This window comes from Grus americana, chromosome 1 (genome assembly GCF_028858705.1).
Source record: "Grus americana isolate bGruAme1 chromosome 1, bGruAme1.mat, whole genome shotgun sequence".
In the NCBI taxonomy this organism is placed as follows: domain Eukaryota; kingdom Metazoa; phylum Chordata; class Aves; order Gruiformes; family Gruidae; genus Grus; species Grus americana.
The window spans coordinates 10,917,869-10,939,875 of NC_072852.1; the positions used below are offsets into that span (position 1 = coordinate 10,917,869).

A 22,007-nucleotide genomic window follows, 5' to 3' on the forward strand; every position below is an offset into this window, starting at 1 on the left:
GACAGTAAAATGGATGGTCTATGAAAAGAGATTTTTGTGCCACTATTTGTTTTCAAACAGTTGGGGACCACAAAGCAGATTCAATATTCTTTAGAGTTCTTTAAAATGAGTAAAGCTATAAACACACAATTCATGGCCGCAGCAATTTTAAAAATACTGAAAGTGCTGGCATTGGAAACAACGTCCTTTTCCCACAAAGCAATTGATTCTTACATGCCCTCATCTCAAAATGTGTGGTGTCCACTCAGTTCTGCTCAACAGAACTTGCTTAAAGAATTCTTCAAATGAGATTTTCTCTGAGAAAGTCACTGGTACAATGATATCAACAACTTTTCTTTAAACAATATTCATTTGGACAATGGCTTTGTGATCATTGTTGCTGCATACAAGGCTGCAAAAGTAACTGTGTAGGGAGCAGGTCATAAGCAGGGATTATTCCCTTCCACTGGGTGCTTGTGAGACCAGTGTTCAGGGCCAGTGCAAGTGTCATTGAGGAGATGCTGAAGGTTTCTTTAAATCTTGGGAAATGAGCTGCTTTATGGGTAGCTAACTACCTGATGGGGTAGTATAGAGAAGATGGAGCCAGACCCTTGTCAGAGCTCTGCAGCAAAAAAAGGGAAATAGACAACATTCACAAGCCGAAGTAAGGGAAATTCCAACTGAATATAAGGAAAACTAAAACCAAAAATCACCATGAGTGTAGTTAAACACTGGGTAGGGTGGCCCACAGAGGCTGTGGAGCCTCTCTTGGAGATTTTTAAAACTCAATAAACATGCTCTGTCCAGTTCAATCTAATTTGGAAATTAACCCTACTGTGAATGTGGGGTTGGACTGGAGACTTCCAGCAGTCCTTTCCTCTCTGAATTTCCTTATCAGTCTACAACAGCTTCATAAAGCACACTTTGTCATAAACCAGCATTGTTGCTGAAAAATGCTGTTGTTTCCTTCCCTCAGCATCATTTCATCCTTCATGGTGGCATAAAGTGTGTGCTGAATCAAGTTGGGTGACTAACCGAAAATCAATACATTGACGGGGGGAGGCTGCAGTTAGTAGGATCATTTCTGCCAACTAGCTCACTAGGCAGCTGTACAAACATCTATGGCTAAAGGAGATAACGTCAGGGAAACTGCAGGGGAAGAAATAAGCAGGAGTGTGAAGAGAGCTCTTTCACTGCCAGCGCCCGTTTTTGCCATTTTAAGATGAGTAAGAGTGAGTGATTAGTGACAGGTAAAGGTGTTCTTTGCAGCTAGACTGCTGCCAAGGATGGTATTATTTTCTTTAAAGGGATGTCTCATCAGAAAGAATTTAAAGCAGAAATCTGCTGCAACTGTTTATTAAACACTCCATAGTATTTTTCATAACCACCGAGTTGGCCAAATTCCTCCCAGGTAATTACGCTCTACTGCTTGAAGTTCCCTGCTGCAAATGCATACAGATAACGTATTCTTTTCTTTCCCTACCCTACGTATGCCAGCAAGACCTGCCATATCTCATCACAGGCTCTGTAAATAAGAGATTATTTTAAAAAATATCTTTGCTAAATAACAGAAAATAAACAAACCAGATTTCCTTTGCCTTTTCTTTGCCTGAGCAGTAGGATGATGATTTTATGAGTAAAGCATTGAGAAAGACTCGGCAACAGTGTTTGTAGCTCCCAATGGCACCAGTTTTGTCTTTGACAGTAGAGGAGTTAATTCGGCCATTACCAGTGCCTGCTTTCAAAGCGTAACAAACAGCTTTCAAAATCAGAAAGTACACTGCTCAGCAGGGTAGCAGACTTGCCTTATGTTTCTTGAAGCATTCTTGATAGAAAAAGTGCTTCTTGCTGCAGCTTATATGTCACATGGAGAAAGGAAAGAAATTCAGCATGGAGCTTGAAAGCTCCTTATTATGTTGTCTCTTTGTGCTTCTCTGAGATAGGTCAGAACAGTAATGAAGACTAGCAAAATACATTTAGTTGCAATTACTGTCTGTAGCTGTAGTTGCCTGACCGTTCTGATTAGAAGACCTGCTTATAATTACTTATAATTTTGTGCAAATTATGAATGTTACCATACAATATAGAGCACTCAAAAACATAGCTGCACAAGGAATACTGTATCCTATCCCATATGACTCAGAATTAAAAAAGAAAACAGGTTTACGTAATGATTTTTGCTGCTGGATTGGGTAATGTTAGACAGCTTTTTATGCTCTTTAAGCCTCAGTTCCTTCTAAACTGGAAATAATTATACTATCCTTTTAATTTTTTTTTCTTTTGCTAACTACCACTGGTGTTACTATTACTGAGGGAAGCAAACAAAAATCTTACAAAAAACAGCTTGTGGGAGCAGTTGAGAATATGTATCACAAAGGGCCTGAGACCGAAATTTTGATTATTTTGATGGAAATCATGAGTAGTAACTGATAGCATGACAGGCATCTCAGGCTTAATTCTATTTAATGTAGAGAGCTGTATCTTTTGTTCAACTGAACTATATTGCATGAATTCTATTTCAAAATATGAAGTTGAGTGCCTTGCATAGGATGCAAAGAGTTTATGTTGCACTTTGAGTTTGTGAGGACTTGTAAAACCCTACTTTCAATTCCCACATGCACAGCTTTAATTTTTAAAGATAAATTACATGCAAGACTTCAACAGCTGTCTTCAAAACAGCGGTACTAAATCTCAGAGATTCTTGATAAAATCATGAGTGTTGGCCTCAGCACATAAAATCTGTGAGGCATTAACTCTCAAAGCAGCCTCACTGTACTGTGGCAGGAGACAGAAGAAAAGCTTCATTTCTGTTTAAAGAAAGTTGCCAGAAAATAAATCTACAGGAGCTGTCAGAGCATTAACTCGCTGAGATACTCCTTTGTATTCATTATTGAAAAGGCTCAGTTAATTATACAAGTCCTATTGCATACGTACTGCCCAGGAACAGAAAAAGATTTTTAATCAGTTACAAAAGGGTTGGGATTTTTATATCTACAAATAGATGGTATTTGCTTCAGTGCCTTCAGAAAATTTAGGGGGAGTTCCTAAGCCAGCCAGCTGCATTCAAATACAAATGTGTGTGTCTTCCGATTCATCTTTTCTAAGGCATAAAGTTTTGAGAACATTTTCATCAGAAAAGTTTCCCAGTTGCAGGTGGAATTGCTGTCGAATCTAGGTGAAGGCCCACTGATCATAGCCTCCAGACCTCTTACCTGGGACAGACTCTCAGCTCCCAGAACAGGGGAGCTGTTCTGTGTGGCACCGGGGAGAGGTCTCAGCCTCCGAGATGTGAGATTTCCAGGAATCAGTCTCTGACATTTTTTCTTACTCTTAAAGGTTCTGAATAAATGTTTTAGGTCATCATATTGGAAAATTTTCAGTCTTGCACTATAAAACTTTTTTCCCTTGCATCTCTGATACCAACCTATCACATTCTCCCATTACTGAACATTAGGCCCTTTTCTTTTTCTAAAATCCAAAATTCCCAGCTCTCCCTTTCTTTGTAAGAGGACTTCCACCATCTCTCCCATTCCCCATGAAAGTTCAGAAACTCAGAAACATTTTTGGCATTTTCATCCCCATAGAAGATTGAGACCTCTTCTATAGCCATTTAGTCCACTTGGAACATGGACTCATCTCATCATTCTGAGCTTCACCATTGCTTTTTAAGTGATATATAATTCCATTTAAGTAAATGAGGGATGGTACTGCACTTACAAAAGAAGAAAAAGAGGAAGGGAATATGTCCTTCTATTTACAGTGTTCATTTAGAGGTTTCTTCCCAGTTCATGAACACTGTAAATAGAAGCACATTTTCCCTTGCTCTTTTTGTTCCCATCATTTCAGTCTTCATCGCAAAGATCTATGAGTACATTTACGTAAGTGCGGTACCGTCCCTGTACTTTTTCTTCTGTTCTAGGTTTTTATATGATATTCTTTATTCAAATGTATCTCTGTGGACTTGAACCACACACATCAGTTCAACAGTGCAATGAAATACCAACTTCAGGATATGTCTAATATAGCAGTTTGAGGGAATCAGCATTGCATGAAATGAAAAATTATGGCACTGCTGAATGCTGAATGAGAGGGAAAATGTAAAGTATGTATTTCAGTTAAAAGCAGGTATTTTAGACTGTAAAGATTTCCAGTGGAATGTTGTAAACTTTTTAAAAAAATATAAATATACACGTTGAACAGAAGACTCTGGGCAGAAGCTGAAAGGTAAATTGATATTTCTCCAAACTGGTAACAACTTTAGGAACCATCTCCACATTACTGTAAGCAATGCTTCCAGGCATCAGTCCTCCAGGGACTGTAGAACTCTGTGTTCTGCATAACACTGTGAAATACTCTGCAGAACATTTCTGTCCATCCCTCCTGAGCAAAATTCGAATTAACACATTTTTCCAGTTTTGACTGAGCTGATTCCATGTTTATCCTGATTAATGGAAAGGATCATCCCCCATTGCTCTGTTGGACAGATTATGCAGGTAGTTGAATCCCAGTAATAATTACAAGTATTCATTTTTGTGCTAAAATTTCCTAGGTTCTCTACAGCCAGCCACAAAACACTCTGATGTTCCTGGAAGACAGATTTGGCTTTCTTTAGTATATTAGACACAATGATGAGCTTTGTTAGAATTATCACAACTCTTACTATCACACTGAATAGGCAATTTCTCATACTCTTATACGTAGTAGTCTTATTAGCAACAATTATTTCAGTAATCATTCTTATTTTATGATAGAGAAATAGCATCTCAACAGTCGGCTGCTACCACTGTACCAGGTAATGTAAGTACGCAAAAGAAAATCTATTAATATAATAGCATTACCTGTCTTCCACATGAACAGTCAGTGCAGAAGCATCTGCTCTGGTACCCGAGCTGTGCAGCACACAGGACTGTGCTCACCAGTGTGTAGTTCCAGGGAGGTATGAACAAGACTTTAAGCATATTTCACTGAAGAGTCTCAGAGCTGCGGTATAAATCTGAGGGGGAATCTGGAAATCATGATGTGAGGAATGAATAGGCAGGTTCTTACCAAAAATTTTCATCTTCAGTTACCATGATAGTATGCCTACTAGGTTTATAGCACAAAAGAGTGCTAACATATTGCGTTAGCTTGAGTATGTGTATGGATATATTTGTGTGTACAAATGCCATCTTCCACCTCCTTCTCAAAGAAAGCTTTATAGAGTTACATATGCCACCATGTGTTAAGTAATTTTTTATGGGCTATAAATGACTCGGCCAAGCTGTGAAATGAAACAGCTTGTTCCACTGCACCAACAGTGCAGGCTCAGTGCTTATTGTCTGTGCAGTAAATGTGCAATGAGCCACTCTCCAAACTAACTGGAATGAAAACACATTGTACGTGGTTCTTACACCAATTCTTATCCACTGTGTATACTTTCCTGTGATAGGATGGCTTTGTAACAAAGGGAAAGTACCAAATATTCTATTATTTGCACTGCTAAGTCAGAAAACATCAGTATTTTTTTGAGCTTGTTACCAATTTTTAAATCTTTAACGTGACTAGTAAAACTAAGCCTGTATTAGATGTGTAGGTGACATCTACTCCTGAAGTCAGCACTTTATCCTTGAGCTGTGCTTCTATGTATCTTCCAATGATCTAAATTTTTAAAGACCTGCATCTAATTTTATTCATTTACCTTTGACGCTTGATTTTTTTTTTTTTTTCATCAGACCATATGTCCAAAACTCTAATAGGAATGAAAAATCACCACCTAAGCAGCTATTTGCCAAAGCAAATTGGGAAATTCCTAGGGGTTCCTGTAACACAACATGTTCTTTGGTTTACATTTGAATGCAGTATGACTGGCTTTGCTTATGTCTGACCTACAAATTTGGCAGAAATTATATAAATACTTTGTTTTCAAATCACTCTGCTCCTCGAGTGATCAGCAGGTTTCCTAACAGAACAATTACTTTTCAGAAAAGCAATCTTCAAGTACTTTGGTTTCATTGCTTTCATTTTTAACTGTTTTTCTTAGCAAATACGTTGTCCTTACAATATTTTTTATGCACTTTGTGTATTTGAATTTAGATTCACAAAGCCAAAGAATATACAAAACCTGCTTGACAATCTAGTTTTCCTCCTTCTGATACTGTGCTACCTAAAATTTCTGGATTACATCTGTAATTATTTGATCCTCTATATTGTATCTTTGGGCAAATTTTCTGTTATTTCTTGCTACCATCCATGGAAGTCATTTCACTCATCTTAAAGTGCTCACATTATTTCCATTATACTTTCATCATTTTGTAATATAAGCCAAATGGAGTTTAATCCATTTCCTGGGGTTTCTAGTGGGTCAAGCCAGAATGTCTAATTTCATTACATCAAGCAGATAAAAAGAATAAATAAATTTGTTGTGATATTCATATCTTCATACGTATATTCAGAGTGAGAAGGTGTAAACTTTTTCATTATTTTGGCACAGAAAATGAAGGTTGACTCAGAAGGGACTTTGTCATTTCGGACTATATTGTCAAACTCTCAAAAAATTGCATATCAAAACTAAAATGAGATAAAAGTGTATTTGCCATGTGAGGGAAAGTAGCTTAAAATCTGTCATTTAAACGAGAACCTCAGCAAAATCTAGCAAAATCCTCCCTGGTTTTGTATAGGTAAAACCCATTTTGTGTTATACTGACATGGAAAAAAAACCTTGCAGACTCACTTGTCCTACTTTAACAGAATATTTATGCTATATTACACAAAGATTATTGTAGTATTGTGCAAAATACTTTAGTGAACTGTGGTTATGTCAAATACAGACTTTTAATGGCAGTTTGCAAATTTCTTCTCCCTTTAGCAACACATTTTCTCCTTGGTAAAGCTGCAATAGAATAGACTAAAATAATCAAGGTTCAGGTTGCTCTCTATGTATGGTATTAAATACTTTTTTCTTTTCCTTGTATGAACTTTTGTCCATCCGAAAGCCAGGGCAAAGTGTGCCTTTCGTCATCAAAATTTTAGTGTGCTGTGGCAAGCCATCTTTTATGCAGCTGAATCTGCAGCGTCTGATGTGTCTCCTTATGTAAGATGCTAAAATTGTAAAAAGAAGACTGTGAATGTATATTTAGGCTCAGGCAGTGATTTATGGTGAGGATGAAAGGGAGAAAAGGTGGTTGAAGAGATTTTTGCTTTCTGAGACATGGGGCTGCATAGTTTCCCCTTTCAGATCCAGGCTGCGCCTATCTTTGAAGTTCAATTAAAATACCAAGAATAATTTCAACCGTCACTTTAGCTTTCTGTCATTGAAGTTATGGAAAATGATAGAGCTGTAGATTTGCATTTTGATACTTCTATCCCAATTTCACTGTTTAAAAATCAAGTTTCTAAATCAAAGCCATCACTTCGCCTCTCAACTGTCACTTTAAAAAAAAAAAAAAAAAAGAAAAGAAAAAAGAGGAGACACTTCCAGAAGGCATTTATCCATCCTAAGATATGTTTAAGGAGGTGCTATCCCTATTGATTAACCCTGTCAGTTTATTATTCTAAACTAAAGCTAAATTTTGGGGAATTCTGGTATTGGAATGAATTGCAGAGAGGATGTTGATAAAATAATCAGTTTAGAACATAAGGTTTCTCTTCCACAGAAGTATAAGTAAGTATAAATAAATATAAATAAGAGATATCTAGTAGGCTGTACTATGAATTAGTTCTGTACCTCTCTTGATTTCCCACACCCCATTTTTATTCTCCCTCTACCTACCACCTGTCACAGAATCACAGATTCACAGATTGGTTAGGGTTGGAAGGGACCTCTGGAGATCATCTAGTCCAAACCCCCTCCTAAAGCAGGATCACCTACAGCAGGTTGCACAGGATGGCGTCCAGGCAGATTTTGAATATCTCCAGAGAAGGAGACTCCACGACCTCTCTGGACAGCCTGTCCCAGTGCTCGGTCACCCTCAGAGTGAAGAAGTTTTTCCTCATTTTCAGATGGAACCTCCTGTGTTCCAGTTTGTGCCCATTGCCCCTTGTCCTGTTACTAGGCACCATTGAGAAGAGTCTGGCCCCTTCCTCTTGACACCCGCCCTTTAGATATTTATCAGCGTTGATAAGATCCTCTCTCAGTCTTCTCTTCTCCAGGTTAAACAGACCCAGCTCTCTCAACCTCTCCTAATACGAGAGATGCTCCAGTCCCCTCATCATCTTTGTAGCCCTCAAATACATATGGGTATTCTGTGTTTGTCTTCATCATTAAAAGCAATCTCTAATCATCTCTGCCCAAATTGGTTGAATGTGATATTTATAGTTCCCATGATTTTCCCTCCATTTATTCCAAATGCCTCAATGGTACAGGGACCAGTCTCACTAAACCAAAAAATCTTTCTGGAGAAATCTCTGATCCCCTCTATTGTCCTTTATGTCGCTGACTTGGGCAGCTTCTGACACTAGTGAAACTTTCTCCACTAATTCATCTCCTCTAATCTTATTGCCTCATTAACCTTTTTCTACAACATTTTAGAATACCACCTAACAGAAATAAAGCTGGTTGAAACTGGATTGGCACAAGTCTATGATTTCTATTTTTCATATTTGAGTATGTAGGAAGTATCAGTGTTCTTTTCCCACAAATCACTTCAGGCCAAGAGTTTTTACATATGGCATTAGTCCACAGTCAGCATTATTTCTTGTCTTTTTTTTTTTTTTCCTTTTAAAAGAAATTAATCAAATCTCTGAAAGAGGCGCGCACACACAGTGACCAATAAATGGAACAGAGTTTATATTTTTTTCTGGAAAATATTCCATACCTCAGAATCTCAACAGGCAAAAGGCTTTCTCTGTGTTCCAAATTTATTTTGCACAACAGTTTTGTTTCATCTGAAAATAAAGGCTGGACAGTATTTTCCTTTAAATATTCTTTGTTTAATCCTACTAAGAATTCTGGGCATACAGGCTAAATTTCTGCACTAGTATATTCAAAATTTTGTGGGCAGGGAGCCTGCTAGCTCTAAGAATCATAACATAAAGCTGTCAGCTTGTTCATATGCCTGAGCCTTAAAGCCAGCCACTCTCACTTCCCACAGAATTGTAAATTGCGTTTGCTGTAAGGAAAGTTCCTTAATTCTGCTCCTCTCCCTCATTACGTGACTGCCCTTCATGCATACCAACACCTAGCCTTCGTGTGGGCAGCTCAGAGAAGACTCTGAACACGTACCAGGGGCCCTCAGCAGCTGCAGCTCCTCGTCAGAGCAGGGGAGGAAAGAGGCAGCCTTACTCTGATCTTGGCTTTTGTGCCATGACCGGTCGATAGCACCGTGCAGGGCAGACTGGGTATCCAGCTGCAAGAGGACCAACAAATTTCTGAGCCTGCAGGTATTCGACCTCATCTGTGGAACTGGGAAGCATACTTCTGGAGGCAGTCCTATGATGGTAAACCCAGCAAAATCTATTTAAAGCACTATGAGACAGGAGCAGGTAGTAGTTAAGTCTGTATTAGATGTCTGATTTTTCTTACAGTAGGGAACACAAAGATGAAACCAGCCTACAGAGAAAATTGTGGCAGTTGTCAGGGAGAAAGAAATATGTGGGAGAAAGGTGAAAGACAAAACAAGATAATGAAAAAAACCTCAAAAGGACAGAAAAGGTCGGAGCCTGTAAACATTGGGAGGCATTGTTTATAAAGCTCATCCATCATTATTTTACAACAGCTTTGCCAGTAGCTCATGTCCCAGCAAGAGGATGAAAAGCATTATGAATACAAACAGCTGGTACTGCAAGTAACTAGTGTGGTGTTAAAAGTTTTAAAAAATTAAAAAATTTAAAAAAAAAAAAAGAGAAAGAAGGGTTTGCTAAAAAATGTTTGGCAGGTTTTGGCTGGTATTTTGATTTCTTGGCATATTTAGTTTTAAAATAGTATTGAATACTCTTTTGCTTTATCTTCAGTTGGAGTTGTTTAACTCCAATACTGAAATGTAAATAATAAATGACTAGTATTTGCAGTAATACTGAATTATTTATTGCAATAAGATGATGTTGTCTTGTTTTCCTGAAGCACAGCTGTCTGCTGGAGGATGCACTTCTGGTTCGCAAAATAGTGTTAAAGGAATCCAGCAGAAACATGGTTTTTGCTATAACAGCACTCTGTTAGGTAGAAAATTATGTCTGTATGAACTTCATGGATTATGGTGGAGGGAAACATAGCAGTGGCGTAGGTCCTCATCAGTCTTTCTAAGTCTTTGTGTTTTCTCATGGTATTAGGGACCACACACCAAAGTCCTGTTTATACTTAGATGATCAAAGTCTCTCTCTTTACAGTCTACCAAACCCCAGTTATTGAATCCAAAAAACTCTTAGTTAAAGAAGTAGATGTTACTATCTTTATCTTGAAGATGAAGTCTAAGATCACAGAAAGGTACTAAGGGATGGGGACCTGGGGACAGAACCCACCGTTTTGGGTTCTCTTTAATCATGTTCCATATTTTAAAGCTGTAAATTTTCCTTTTTTGAGTCAAGGTCTCAAGAACCTACCTTTGATTCCTTAGATTTCATGACATGCTACTACATGTTCTAACTTTCTAAATATTACAAACATACCCTAATATAGCTGAATCCAAGTTTTTTTTTTATTTAATCAATACAGCTACATAAGGAGAATTTGAGCTGCTTAGTACTGGAAGACATGATGTCTCATTACACAGTGTGAGAGATAACTGTAGCTGCACCAAGTCCAGGTCATTAGATACCTATGAGATAAATGGTGGTGAAGTACGTCAAAGAAATGCCTGTATTCTATCAAAGAACACAATGAACAGAGCTCTCAGAGGTTCATTAATTTAATCTCTCAGGGTATCAAAACAGATAAAGACCTAAGGAAATGAAATTAGTTCTAACAAAAGTCTTTATTTCTGATCATATGCTTATGATGACACTGTGCTAATCATTACTCATCTCTTCACCTTAGACTGAAAGATTATGGAAATTCTGAGGTTTATTACTTAGTCTTACAGAATTATAAATCTAACAGATTCAGAAGGAGCAATAATTCATGTTATACTCAGAAATGCTTTTAAGACAAATTGGGAGACAGATTTCATTCACTTCAATTTGCTTGTGGGTAACACTCATGCAAAATACAAGTAACAAATACCAGAAGCCACTAATGCAAAAATCTGTGGAGGTTCCTATTCCCAAACCTTCCTCAGGAGAACATTTACAGAGTTACATCAAGTAGTCTCATAACTGGAATTTGCACTATCACGTAATTTCTCCCCTTGGTTGACTCCCTGATCTGGATTCTTCGATTTCCATACGGAATTATTTTAGTTTTCTAGTGGGAATTCTTTTAGCACAAATTTATTCTTTCTGAGACAAAACCGAGGTTCTGGGGATAGTCTGCTCATCTCCCAACAGCATGGAGGACAAGGTTGTTTCCCCGTGATCTGTACCGACTGTCAGCACTAACACAGTTGGCCCTGCATGACCAAAAAATCCAATGTTCTCATCATGCTCTCTTTACATCACCATCATCATGCTACAATAAGACAACTCTGATTTTATCAGGCTCTTTGCACTAAAATATCACCAAAAAATAACTTTTGTCTTCTTGCTACAAGGCAAGAAGCTGGGGGTCAGAAGACATAGGGCTAATAGCAAAGCAGTGTGGATGTGTCTGGTCTTCTCTAAATGGGGCTTGTCTACAGCAGTAGAGCAAGCTGTTGTTCTGCACTAACATTCAGAAACCTGGGATGTGTGCTTTCAGAAAAGTGGAAGTAACATGGGTATTCATAATCAGAAAGTGTAGAAATAAACCCTGAAAGACTGTGTATTCTTAAAAAGCAGCCATCTCTCTGAACACAGACAAAAGGAAAAATTAGAGGAGAAATCTCTTTGCTAAAAGCAAACCATGTTCCTTCCTATTCTACATGCATGATGGATAAGACATGCTAGTCCTAGAGACTGTAGCCACAAAGTGTAGGAAAGTAAAGCTGGGGGGCGGGGGGGTGGGGTTTTTTCATTTGTTTGGGGGTTTTTGGTTTTTTTGTCCTGCTTATTTTTTTCCAGCACCTGAGATCTTTGGTTGAGTGGTAAGAGGATGATCTGAGCCGTAAGGAATTAAAAAAAAAACCCAACAAAACACAAAACCAAACCCACCACTACAACCCAAAATTAATATTGCCACATTCAGGAGGCCAGGCTCACTGGATGCTGCTCAGAAGTACCTTTCTGCGATTTAGAATCCTTAGCATAAAGTGTATGTCCTTTGAAGCTCCAGAAGAGCATTTCCTACCTAGTTTGGAAACAAACCTTATTTGAAAAGAAAAATACTGCAAAATTATTGTCAATATATTCTCCCTTCACCCCTTCCCTCCCACCTCCCTTTTATAACTAAATGACCCCCCAGTCACTCTTCTGCAACAAAAGGAGCCTGTACTAACTTATACACAACCATGGAACAAAATGTCAGTTCATGTATTTCCTTAATTCTGTTTCCTGGCCATCTGGCATCCATTCATCAAATTACTCTAGTAGATGCTCATCAGGTAGCAGCATTTAGGCATCTGATATTTAAATTTCCAAGTTTAACGTAGTCACGCTCGGTCATCTATGTGAATAGACATAGTCAACCTCAGAAGGCGATTAAACTTATTCTAAGATAAATGTGTCAATTAGCTCAGAAATTTAGATTAGACAACCAAACTGAATGAAATTTGAGCCATTGCCCAGTGAGATTTACCTGCTCATTTAAATGCATTGCTGAATTAACCTTGATAACACTGAACGATGGGAGACAACTATTTACTACTGTCCTGGGTGATTTTGTTTGACAGCAGGCATCTGATCAAAACAGAATGGGACCACAATCCATAGTTATCAATCCCTGGAAGTTGACAACAACAGTGCAGATGACACATCCTGTGATTTACAGCAGCAGTCATTTAAGACTGACAGCAGAACTAATTAACCTTTCACAGTGCAGAGTGTGACAGTTCTACAAGAGCAACAGCTTATGTTGCCGTCATCATAGTAAATTTAAACCCCTTGTCTTCTCAAATACCTTGCAGTAATTTAGTTAATTAACCATCAAATTTTAATTGTTAATGGATTTCTAATAAATCTGGTCCACTAAAAAGAGGTCTACTGTCATGTAAAGAACACTAATGTATTTAATCATAGCTATATATTTTTAAGAATTGATCAGCTACTGTTAATGTGTTCCTAAAGTGAACACGATGCTGCTGTGCATGCCTGTGGTCCTGTTGTGGTAGGTACATCAGTAAGTCTGCATTAGATATATCTGTAACAGGTAAAATATCACACAAATTCAGCTTAAATATTTCTTATCCCTTTCAATATTTACTCTATCATATGTTTGTAGAAAGCAATTATCTTTTTCCAGTCCTTGTTTCCTAGGCTAAATTAGAAAGTAATGTTTTTAGTGCTTTACTATACGGTTCTTTGCCACTGTGATAATCCTGATTTGCATGTGTTTCACCTGGAATATATCTTTCTTTAGGTAAACAGTAATATTCAAGTTACAAATTATTTCCCAGTGTCTTAGAAAGCCATATTAATGCTTTCCTAGAAAGATAAGCAACATCTCTTTCACTGTATTTACTTTCTTCGGAGTTGCATTGTAGCATTTGTTTATCATCATCCAATGACTACCAAAATACCCACAATGAGTTCCATTTATACATCACTTACAATTGATGGTTTCTAAACTTGTAGAAGTGCAAAAGGTTGTGCTTGGACACTGTACTTTGAGCCATTCCTACCAATGCAATCCTTGGGGTCCTCCAATCCCATGACACCCTGACAACCTGTCATATCAGTCAAACATTCATGTCCAGCTTGGTTCATTGTGAACTCTCTCAACAGCTTATAGATAGTTCTGTAATAGCACTTCCCCTCATCAGGGTATCTGTTTTTCTAAATTTAAAGAATCATCTCCACAAAACAGTGTACATTTGAGCTGTTCTTACACACCTGTCAAAGGAAAGATGTAGCGAACATATGAGAAAGAGGGAAAAAAGCCAAATAGAAGGAATAGGAATTGCTTCTGAGTCTTCAAAATTCTGCTAGGTTTTGAAGTGGTGATTTATTTTAGTGCAATGTTTCATAAGACTGGTGTTAAGGCTTTTTCACTGCATGCTGTGGGAGAAATGAAAATTAGTATGGAAGCACAAGAGAGCTATCATGCTTCATGTGCTCGCAGCTGGAGATCATTGTTTTCCCCATGAGGCTTAAATTGTGAAGCACGTTTGTTGTAGAGTATCTGGGGGTACAGAATAGTCCACAGAAAATTTCCAGATGCTGAGAAATGGTGCTGGAATTTTCAAACAGATTCTAATTTACTGGAAGCATTTATCCTTTTTTCTGGCTCACAGCATCCAACCTACCTGATCTTGTTTTAGGTTGAATGCACATCTAAGTGAAAAAGAAGATACTAAGCCAATGAAGAAAAAGGAGGTCTTAACAAAAGTTGCAAATAAACCTTAAAAGACAGAGAGGGAATAAAATAAGCTGAGTATATTTTCCAGAAAAGGGCTGTGGTTGACTAAAGAGTACCTGAAACTACTGTTAGGTTTGTGCTACAACTGTCCATGCTGGGCTTTTATCATGGTCAAGCATTGGAGTCAGTGCAACAAAACAATATTGATCAAAAAAATAGATTTCTGCAACATCTTTCAGGGATGTCATATCTTCATGAGAGATTTTGGTAGTTTATCCACAGAACAGAGGAGGCATTGTAATTCTTGTATCTGTTTCCAGTCATTCAACATCCACAGTTTAGCCAAGCTGCACCACTGGGCGTTCAACATGCATTGTGTCTGGCTGGGATGGAGTTAATTCTCCCCACAGCAGCCCTCACAGTGCTGTGCTGTGTATCGGTAGCCAGCAAGGTGTTGGTAACACACCAGTGTTGTGGCTACTGCTGAGCCGTGCTGGCACAGCATCAAGGCTGTCTCTCCGACATTCCCCCCACCCACACCAACAGGCTGGGGGTGGGCAGGATCTTGGGAGGGGACACAGCCAGGACAGCTGACCCCAACTGACCAAAGGGATATTCCATACCAGATGATGTCTGCTCAGCAATAAAAGCTGAGAGAAAGGAGGAGGAAGGGGGGACATGCATTACTTGTGACATTTGTCTTGTGGAGCACCCGCTACATGTACTGAAGCCCTGCTTCCTGGGAAGTGGCTGGGCATTGGCTGCTGATGGGAAGTAGAGAGTAAATCTTTGGGTTTTCCTTTGCTTCTATGCACAGCCTCTTGCTTTATTACACTGCCTTTATCTTGACCCACGAGGTTTTTTCCATTTTATTTTCTCCCCCCCCTCAGTCTTGCTGAGGAGAGGAGTGATAGAGCAGCTTGGTGGACATTTGGCATCCAGTCAACATCAACCCACCACATGACACTTTCCAGAAAAGGGTCATTATAACCATAATTTAAAGTTTGTTGACACATGACAGAACAGATTAATGAATAACAACAGGGACGATGTTGGCCTTTCCATCTTTGATCCCAACTACCGATGATCTTCTCCACTGCCATCACAAGATGAGGGCTCCATTCTCTTTGCACAAATACATAGCAGAAAGCAAGATGCTATTATTGCATGTTCAAACGTATGGGAAAGGTTTTCTGATGATTAAAGATGGTGAAAGAATCATTGTCTCCTAACAGGTCCTCTCCCACTTTACAAACTATAGGTGAAACCTGACCCCGCTGAATTTGCAAATTTGTTATTGACTGTAACGAAGTCAGATTCCAGCTTCCGTTTGTGAGAAGAGTTAAGGGGCCAAGTTGCAGCTGTGATTATTTGTCATTAAATTTTTATTCATGATCCCCCAAAAATATTTTAAGTAGGAAAAACAATAGAATGATTAATCAATCATGGATATCTGTGACATAGCAGTTGGCATTTTTAGTGGGGATTATTCAAATTCGATTACACATTTGTGATACAAGTAAGTAATCTCTAAATGTCATTTGGTAACTTTCTACTCTTTAAGAGAGGAGATTCTCCAGATGTATCTTTTTTTTTTTTTTTTTTTTTTTTACTTTCTGCAGAATTGCTTTGCTCCTTACAACATCTTGGCACCAGCTTCTAGAATTTCCTGGTAATGCGTTAAAGCTCCAGCCTGCTGGCACCAGAAACTAGGCAGTAAAGACTTCCAGGGGCTTAACAGTTTGTGGGGTTTTTTAACTAATATCTAAAGACAGGAGGAAGGTGAAATAATATTTTACAGTAGCAGGACAATAGATGTATAAACACAACCCCTGTTATGACATGATGCGGTATGAGCTGAGGGCATGGGCTCTGTTCACACCACCACACTCATTGAGAAGATGGAACCCTGTTCTACTCTGCCTGGCTTCGGTAAAGCCTTGTGGGGGACGACAGGCAAGGGGAAGGTGAAACAGCTTTGCCTACATTTCATTCTGTGCCTTCTCTTCATCTCTGGACTGATTTAGAGAGAAATCCATACAGTGTAGGAATAATGGGCCTGTATTTCTGTCCACGTGAGAAGGGAAATCACCTTTACTTTTAAAGGTCATAGTGAGTACTTCCCTTCAAATTGTGTGAATGATATTGCTCCATATACATAAAAAGGTGAAATGAAATGCTAACTTCACCAGTCTTAATTCTTTCCCTTTCAGAATCTTAGTTTTTAACTCTATTGAATGCTCTCACTTTTTTTCTTTTTTCTTCTTTTTCCCTTTCCTTTCCTTTCCTTTCCTTTCCTTTCCTTTCCTTTCCTTTCCTTTCCTTTCCTTTAACTTCAGAATCTTGTAGTAAAGGTTTCTGAAAAGGTGAATTGTAGTGATCATTACATGACTTGTAATAACTCCTAGTGAAATTTGTATTCTTGGGAACAAAGCTCCTCTGAAGCAAATGCATTCTGAAGCATGTAATCCAGTTACACAAGTGTACTGCATGTATCTACCATTTGTTCATTCAAGCAATACATTATCCTTATACCTGACTGAAAACTATAAGCTGTCCTGAAAAAAACAAACAAATAAGACAAAAAAATCCCAAACTAAAAACAAACCCACAAAAAACACAAACCAGAAAAACTCTACTTCTTTCCAAATGAGAAAGTTTCCTTTTGCATTAATGAGGGTTGCTTTTTCTGCTTTTCCAGGTAAAACACAGGTTATGGGTGAAATCAAGATTGCATTAAAGAAGGAAATGAAGACAGATGGAGAACAGCTGATAGTAGAAATCCTTCAGTGCAGAAATATCACATACAAATTTAAATCTCCAGATCATCTACCAGGTATCACACAGAAACCAGCTTCATGATACTTTGAAAATATTAATAGGATGTATCTGAAGTCATTTAACATCACCACTAAAATGGGAAAGAAAATTGCTTCTTAATCAGAATGACATATTCTACAGGATTCTTTTTGAGGTGCTTTTTCTCCTGTAAGCAACTTTAATGAAGGTAAAAACACTTTGTAGAAGCAAATTAACTCTCAGAAGTTAATCCTCTGTTCAATTTACTTTTGATAGCTAAAATTTAATTCTTTTTTAACTTTAATATAAATGATATCTCCCTAGGTTATTAAAGAGCAATGATACCTAGTGAAAAATTGTATTTTGGTGAAAAAGCTTTTTAAAAATTAAAACCACATGTTCATAATATTTTCGTACATACATAAAGACATCAAGGTATTTGTTTCTTTAATGACAGTATTGTAAACACAAAGTAATTCCCTTGGATTTAGTGGTATGGTTCCATTTCTACATCATGTGAATGAGAACAGAATATGGCTCTGTAAAGTACCAGGCTCTGTTTCTTCACGACACTTGCCCTCTGTTGAAATCATTAGCAACAATGATTACTTCAAAGCTTCTGTATTTAACTGTTTGAACTATTCTTCCCTAGACCTGTATGTGAAGCTCTACGTTGTCAATATCTCTACCCAAAAGAGAGTAATTAAGAAGAAAACCAGGGTATGCAGGCATGACCGAGAGCCTTCGTTCAATGAAACGTTTAGATTTAGCTTGAGTCCTGCTGGGCATTCTCTTCAGGTAATTCTGCATTTTATTAAAACCTAATTTTGGATGTTGTCCATGCTGTGCTATGGGCATTTGAGATCAATCTTCTACCCCAGTTGTTTACCGAAAAGAGAAAATTACAAAGGAAATAACACAACTGCGTAATAATGGAAATATCGGGCTGGAGGAAATTTTAAAAGATGGTTTAATCCATCACCTCACACTGAGGAAGGGTATTTATAGATGAGGTCTGAATGTTTTAGGCTTGATCTGTTCTTAAATCCACTGGAGAAGGAAGTTATGCATGCCTTACAAAAATACTTTTCTATATATTTAGAAATTTTAGTGTAATATCTAACTTAAATATGCCATATTTTTAAATTAGCTTATCCTTAAGTATCCTCAAGAAGCACAGAGGAAAACAGATCTCCTTTCTTTTTGTAAAAGAAAGTTTGCATACCTAAAGACTGTTATCATATCTCTCCTCTCTATTTTTCCAGGCTAAGTAAACCATATTTCTTTGGTATGTCCTGTTACCTAAATGTCTAATCATTTTATCATTCTCTCCAGTTCTTTAACTTCTTTGACAGTTGTGGTGCCTAGAATTAGACACAATAGTCATAATCTCAGGCACTGCAGAATCACCCGTTATGCCAAGTCAATTATTCTCTGTGTACATTTGTAAAGGAGATGATAATGCTATTTTCAGTCTGTGGCACTTCAAATGATGTATGGAACTGATTCAGGAATGGTCCCTCTCCGGTGTTTTAGTTCCTTAGACTGATTTGATCATTTGGTCAGATATGCTTTTTTAGACAGGTAGGATTCACTTTATCTACCTTCATTTATTTTCACATGAGTAGATAACTAATATAAGCCAGATATTCAGGTTTCCTCTAGTCAGTGGAAAGGGATGGAAAATTCCAGGGGTATCTTCATGCTGATCTTAAAAATAAGTGGGAAGAATTGTTGGGCATACCAGCATCCACCTGAAGTACCTTTAAATCTGGAAGACTGACATAAACAAGCCAGCTACATTTTGATGACTAAAGTTAAACTGGATTATCTAAGTGCTTATGTTGAGTTTATTGGTAGTATCATTAAAATTAAAGCCAAAATGGATGTTGCTTATAAAACAAAGCCAACAAAAATAGATACTCTTTTCCTTGTGTTAAGGCGTCCTAACATCCTTATTGATTCAATAGACTCAATAAAAGATTATTTAAGATGTTATATTACCGGGGAAAATCCAGAGTGGTCAATAAAGTCTTGCTGAAGTTTAAGAGCTAAAATTCCTCTATAAACTTTGCTTCCAGTGGTGATTTGAAGAGGAAATCATACGGGGTGAGTAGACCAGTACAGAAGAACCCACAGAGTCCTATGGGAAAATAAGGCATCAAGTTGTTAAGGAGGGAGGTAGCCATAGGCACAGACTTCACAACATTTCCTCAGAAACTCTGTCATACATTCTGGTGCTTCACACCAAACCTAAGAGAACAGAGACTGTGAAAGTAGCAAGGAGCAAGTTCAAAACAAACAAAAGGTGTTTCTTCTTCACACAAGTTGGAGTTTGACCTATAAAATCTATTTTGCATAAGATATTGTGGATGACAAATGTTTCCATGGGAAAAGTAACTGGAGAAAATGAATGGACAAATTCATGGGCAAAATACTTCATAGTCTGTTAAATACAAACATACCACTTGTGAGTCAGGAAGTCAATGGTCCACAGAAAATAATAGGTATTTTGGGAAAGTATCACTATATGATTGTCCTGTTCTTATACTCTGCCTTATGCACTGCCCTATACACTTTCAGAAGCAGAATATTCCCCTAGAAAGATCTTTGATCTGACTCAGTACATCTGTTTTTCTGTGCTCTTCATAACTATCAATCAATCAATGAGTTCCTACTGCAAATGAAGCTGGCTGATTTGAAAGCTGAATTTGTGAGTGGTGAACATTTAGGGGCAAAGAGATGGACATTGTCAAAAGAGATTTGAGAGAGAAGGGAAGAAAACAAAAACAATGTATAGAACAAACATGGAATTGGGAGATTGAGGCAGGGAATAAGATCAGAGAGGGAGCAAGACATCTCAAATGTTAATCGTAGAAAATACATTGTAGAGAGACATGAGAACCAACTAGAGGGAGAAATTAGGACAAGAGTCTGCACTCTAAAAATCAACAGCAAGAACTACAGATATTAGCCATAAAAATGGAACCATGGGATACTGAGGAAGAAAAAAAAGAGAGAAGGGAGAGAGGAGAAGAGGAGAAGAGGAGAAGAGGAGAAGAGGAGGAGAGGAGGAGAGGAGAGGAGAGGAGAGGAGAGGGGTAAGGTAGTATCATCTGGTCAAGAGTATTGGGAATAAGGAAAAAAAACAAGGATTAGAAACTGAGACTAACTGATTCAGGATAATAAGGGTGGAATTTAAAGCCTGGAGCAGGGAAGAAACAAGGCTAAGAGACAGACAAGCTAGTGAAGACAGATACTAGGGTTCCAGCTGGGAGGAGTGGAAAGAAGGATCGAGGACAGCAGTTTTCTATCCCAAAACTGTTGATGTGTTAGAATGAAAACATTCTGCAGAAAACATTTTGACAGGTTTCAGACAGGCACTTGCCTCAGCCCCTGGCAGCTTGCTTGCTCACTTCCCTAATTTCCCTGTTCCTTGGCAGCCCACCTGGGACCCTTCTGGAAAGCACTAAGCTCCTGGCCGCTTCGCCTTGTTCCCTAGCTGGCTCCTGGCTGGCTGGCTTGCTGCAATTAGAAATACATAATATCATATGTGCGAGTAATCAGAGAAACCCAGAAGAATGTTTTTCACAGATGTTCTGGTTTGGCTTGCCAGCTTCTGGGCTGTCCATTTATCAGTAAACACTGAACCAAGCGACCTAGAAGCCACTGACAGTGGAGGCAGGCTGCCTGTTTTCCCCAAGGATGAGCTTTCTGATGAGTGAAGTGGGGTTCCCTAATAGCTCAATGCCTAAGGGTCATTTGGTCTGTCTTCCTCAAACCTGTTGACCGACCGGCATGTAGGTGCTTAAGCTGTCAGGATACATACCTTACTTGCCAATTGATATCAAAATTGGCCAGGGAACTAGGAAGCTCATCCAGGAAAATGATTGGCAATTTCTTCCCCCCGCCCCCCAGTTTTATTTTATTTTTAATTTTTTAAATTACTGTAAAGTTTGCATTTTTTTTTACTTTGTTTCCCAAATCAGAATGGACTATTTTCAAAAATGTTGTTCTTGATTACTGGAAACTCTGTTACACGTCTACTGCTGTATGGTCTCTTCCAGTGGAGCACAATATTCCTGAGACCTGCCATTCTTCTGTTAGCCTAGATCTATGAAACCAAGCAACAAAATTTCCTATTTTATCTCTTGCTGGTTCACACAGAGGATGACAGCCTCCTACTGTTATCAGTTACCTCCCTTGCTCATTGCCGGAGGTCTGCCTAGTAACTGTGAATAGTACAAACCTGCTGCTACTCCTATCATGAACCTGCAATTTTTATGAGTTCTTTTTCTTTTTGAAAAACCTAGGAAATAGGGTTTTTTTAAAAAAAAAGTATTGAGTTTGTTAATTTAGTTACTCAATCATTAAGAATGCTAGAATTTATCTGACTGTGTAACTATAACTCACTCCTGAAGTACATATATTATCAAATGTATTTCTCCCAGAAACACACAGAATGAACCTATAGACCCACAGAATGAATCAGGTCCTTCAGAGAAGACTATTGCTTGCACGGCATGAACCTCCTTAGCTAGAAAACATGTGCCTGTATGATACATCAAGGAGAGTCTTGGACACCCAGCCTGCAGAGCTCACACAAGTGCCGGGGCTACTCCTTGCCCTGCCCACTCTCCACGGCTGGGCAAGCAAGAGCCATAAAGACCAGACCTAACACTGTGGCTCTCAGCAGAGACAGAGCAGGAGTGAAATTGCAGGTTAGACATTTCAGGTTAGATTACTGCTTGCTGAGGTCAGAAAGCAAAACTCTGGACTTACTCACTAGTCT

General features: G+C 38.3%; 1 protein-coding gene across 8 annotated transcripts in view; it reads left to right on the plus strand.

Annotated features, from left to right (window-relative positions):
• PCLO (piccolo presynaptic cytomatrix protein) overlaps positions 1–22,007 on the plus strand; it is a 382,165-nt gene that overhangs the window by 354,699 nt on the left and 5,459 nt on the right. For all 8 annotated transcript variants that reach the window (XM_054844924.1, XM_054844942.1, XM_054844959.1 and 5 more), the window contains 2 exons: positions 17,118–17,252; positions 17,868–18,013. In XM_054844924.1, the coding sequence (XP_054700899.1) occupies positions 17,118–17,252; positions 17,868–18,013 (281 nt within the window). The remainder of the gene's footprint in view (positions 1–17,117; positions 17,253–17,867; positions 18,014–22,007) is intronic.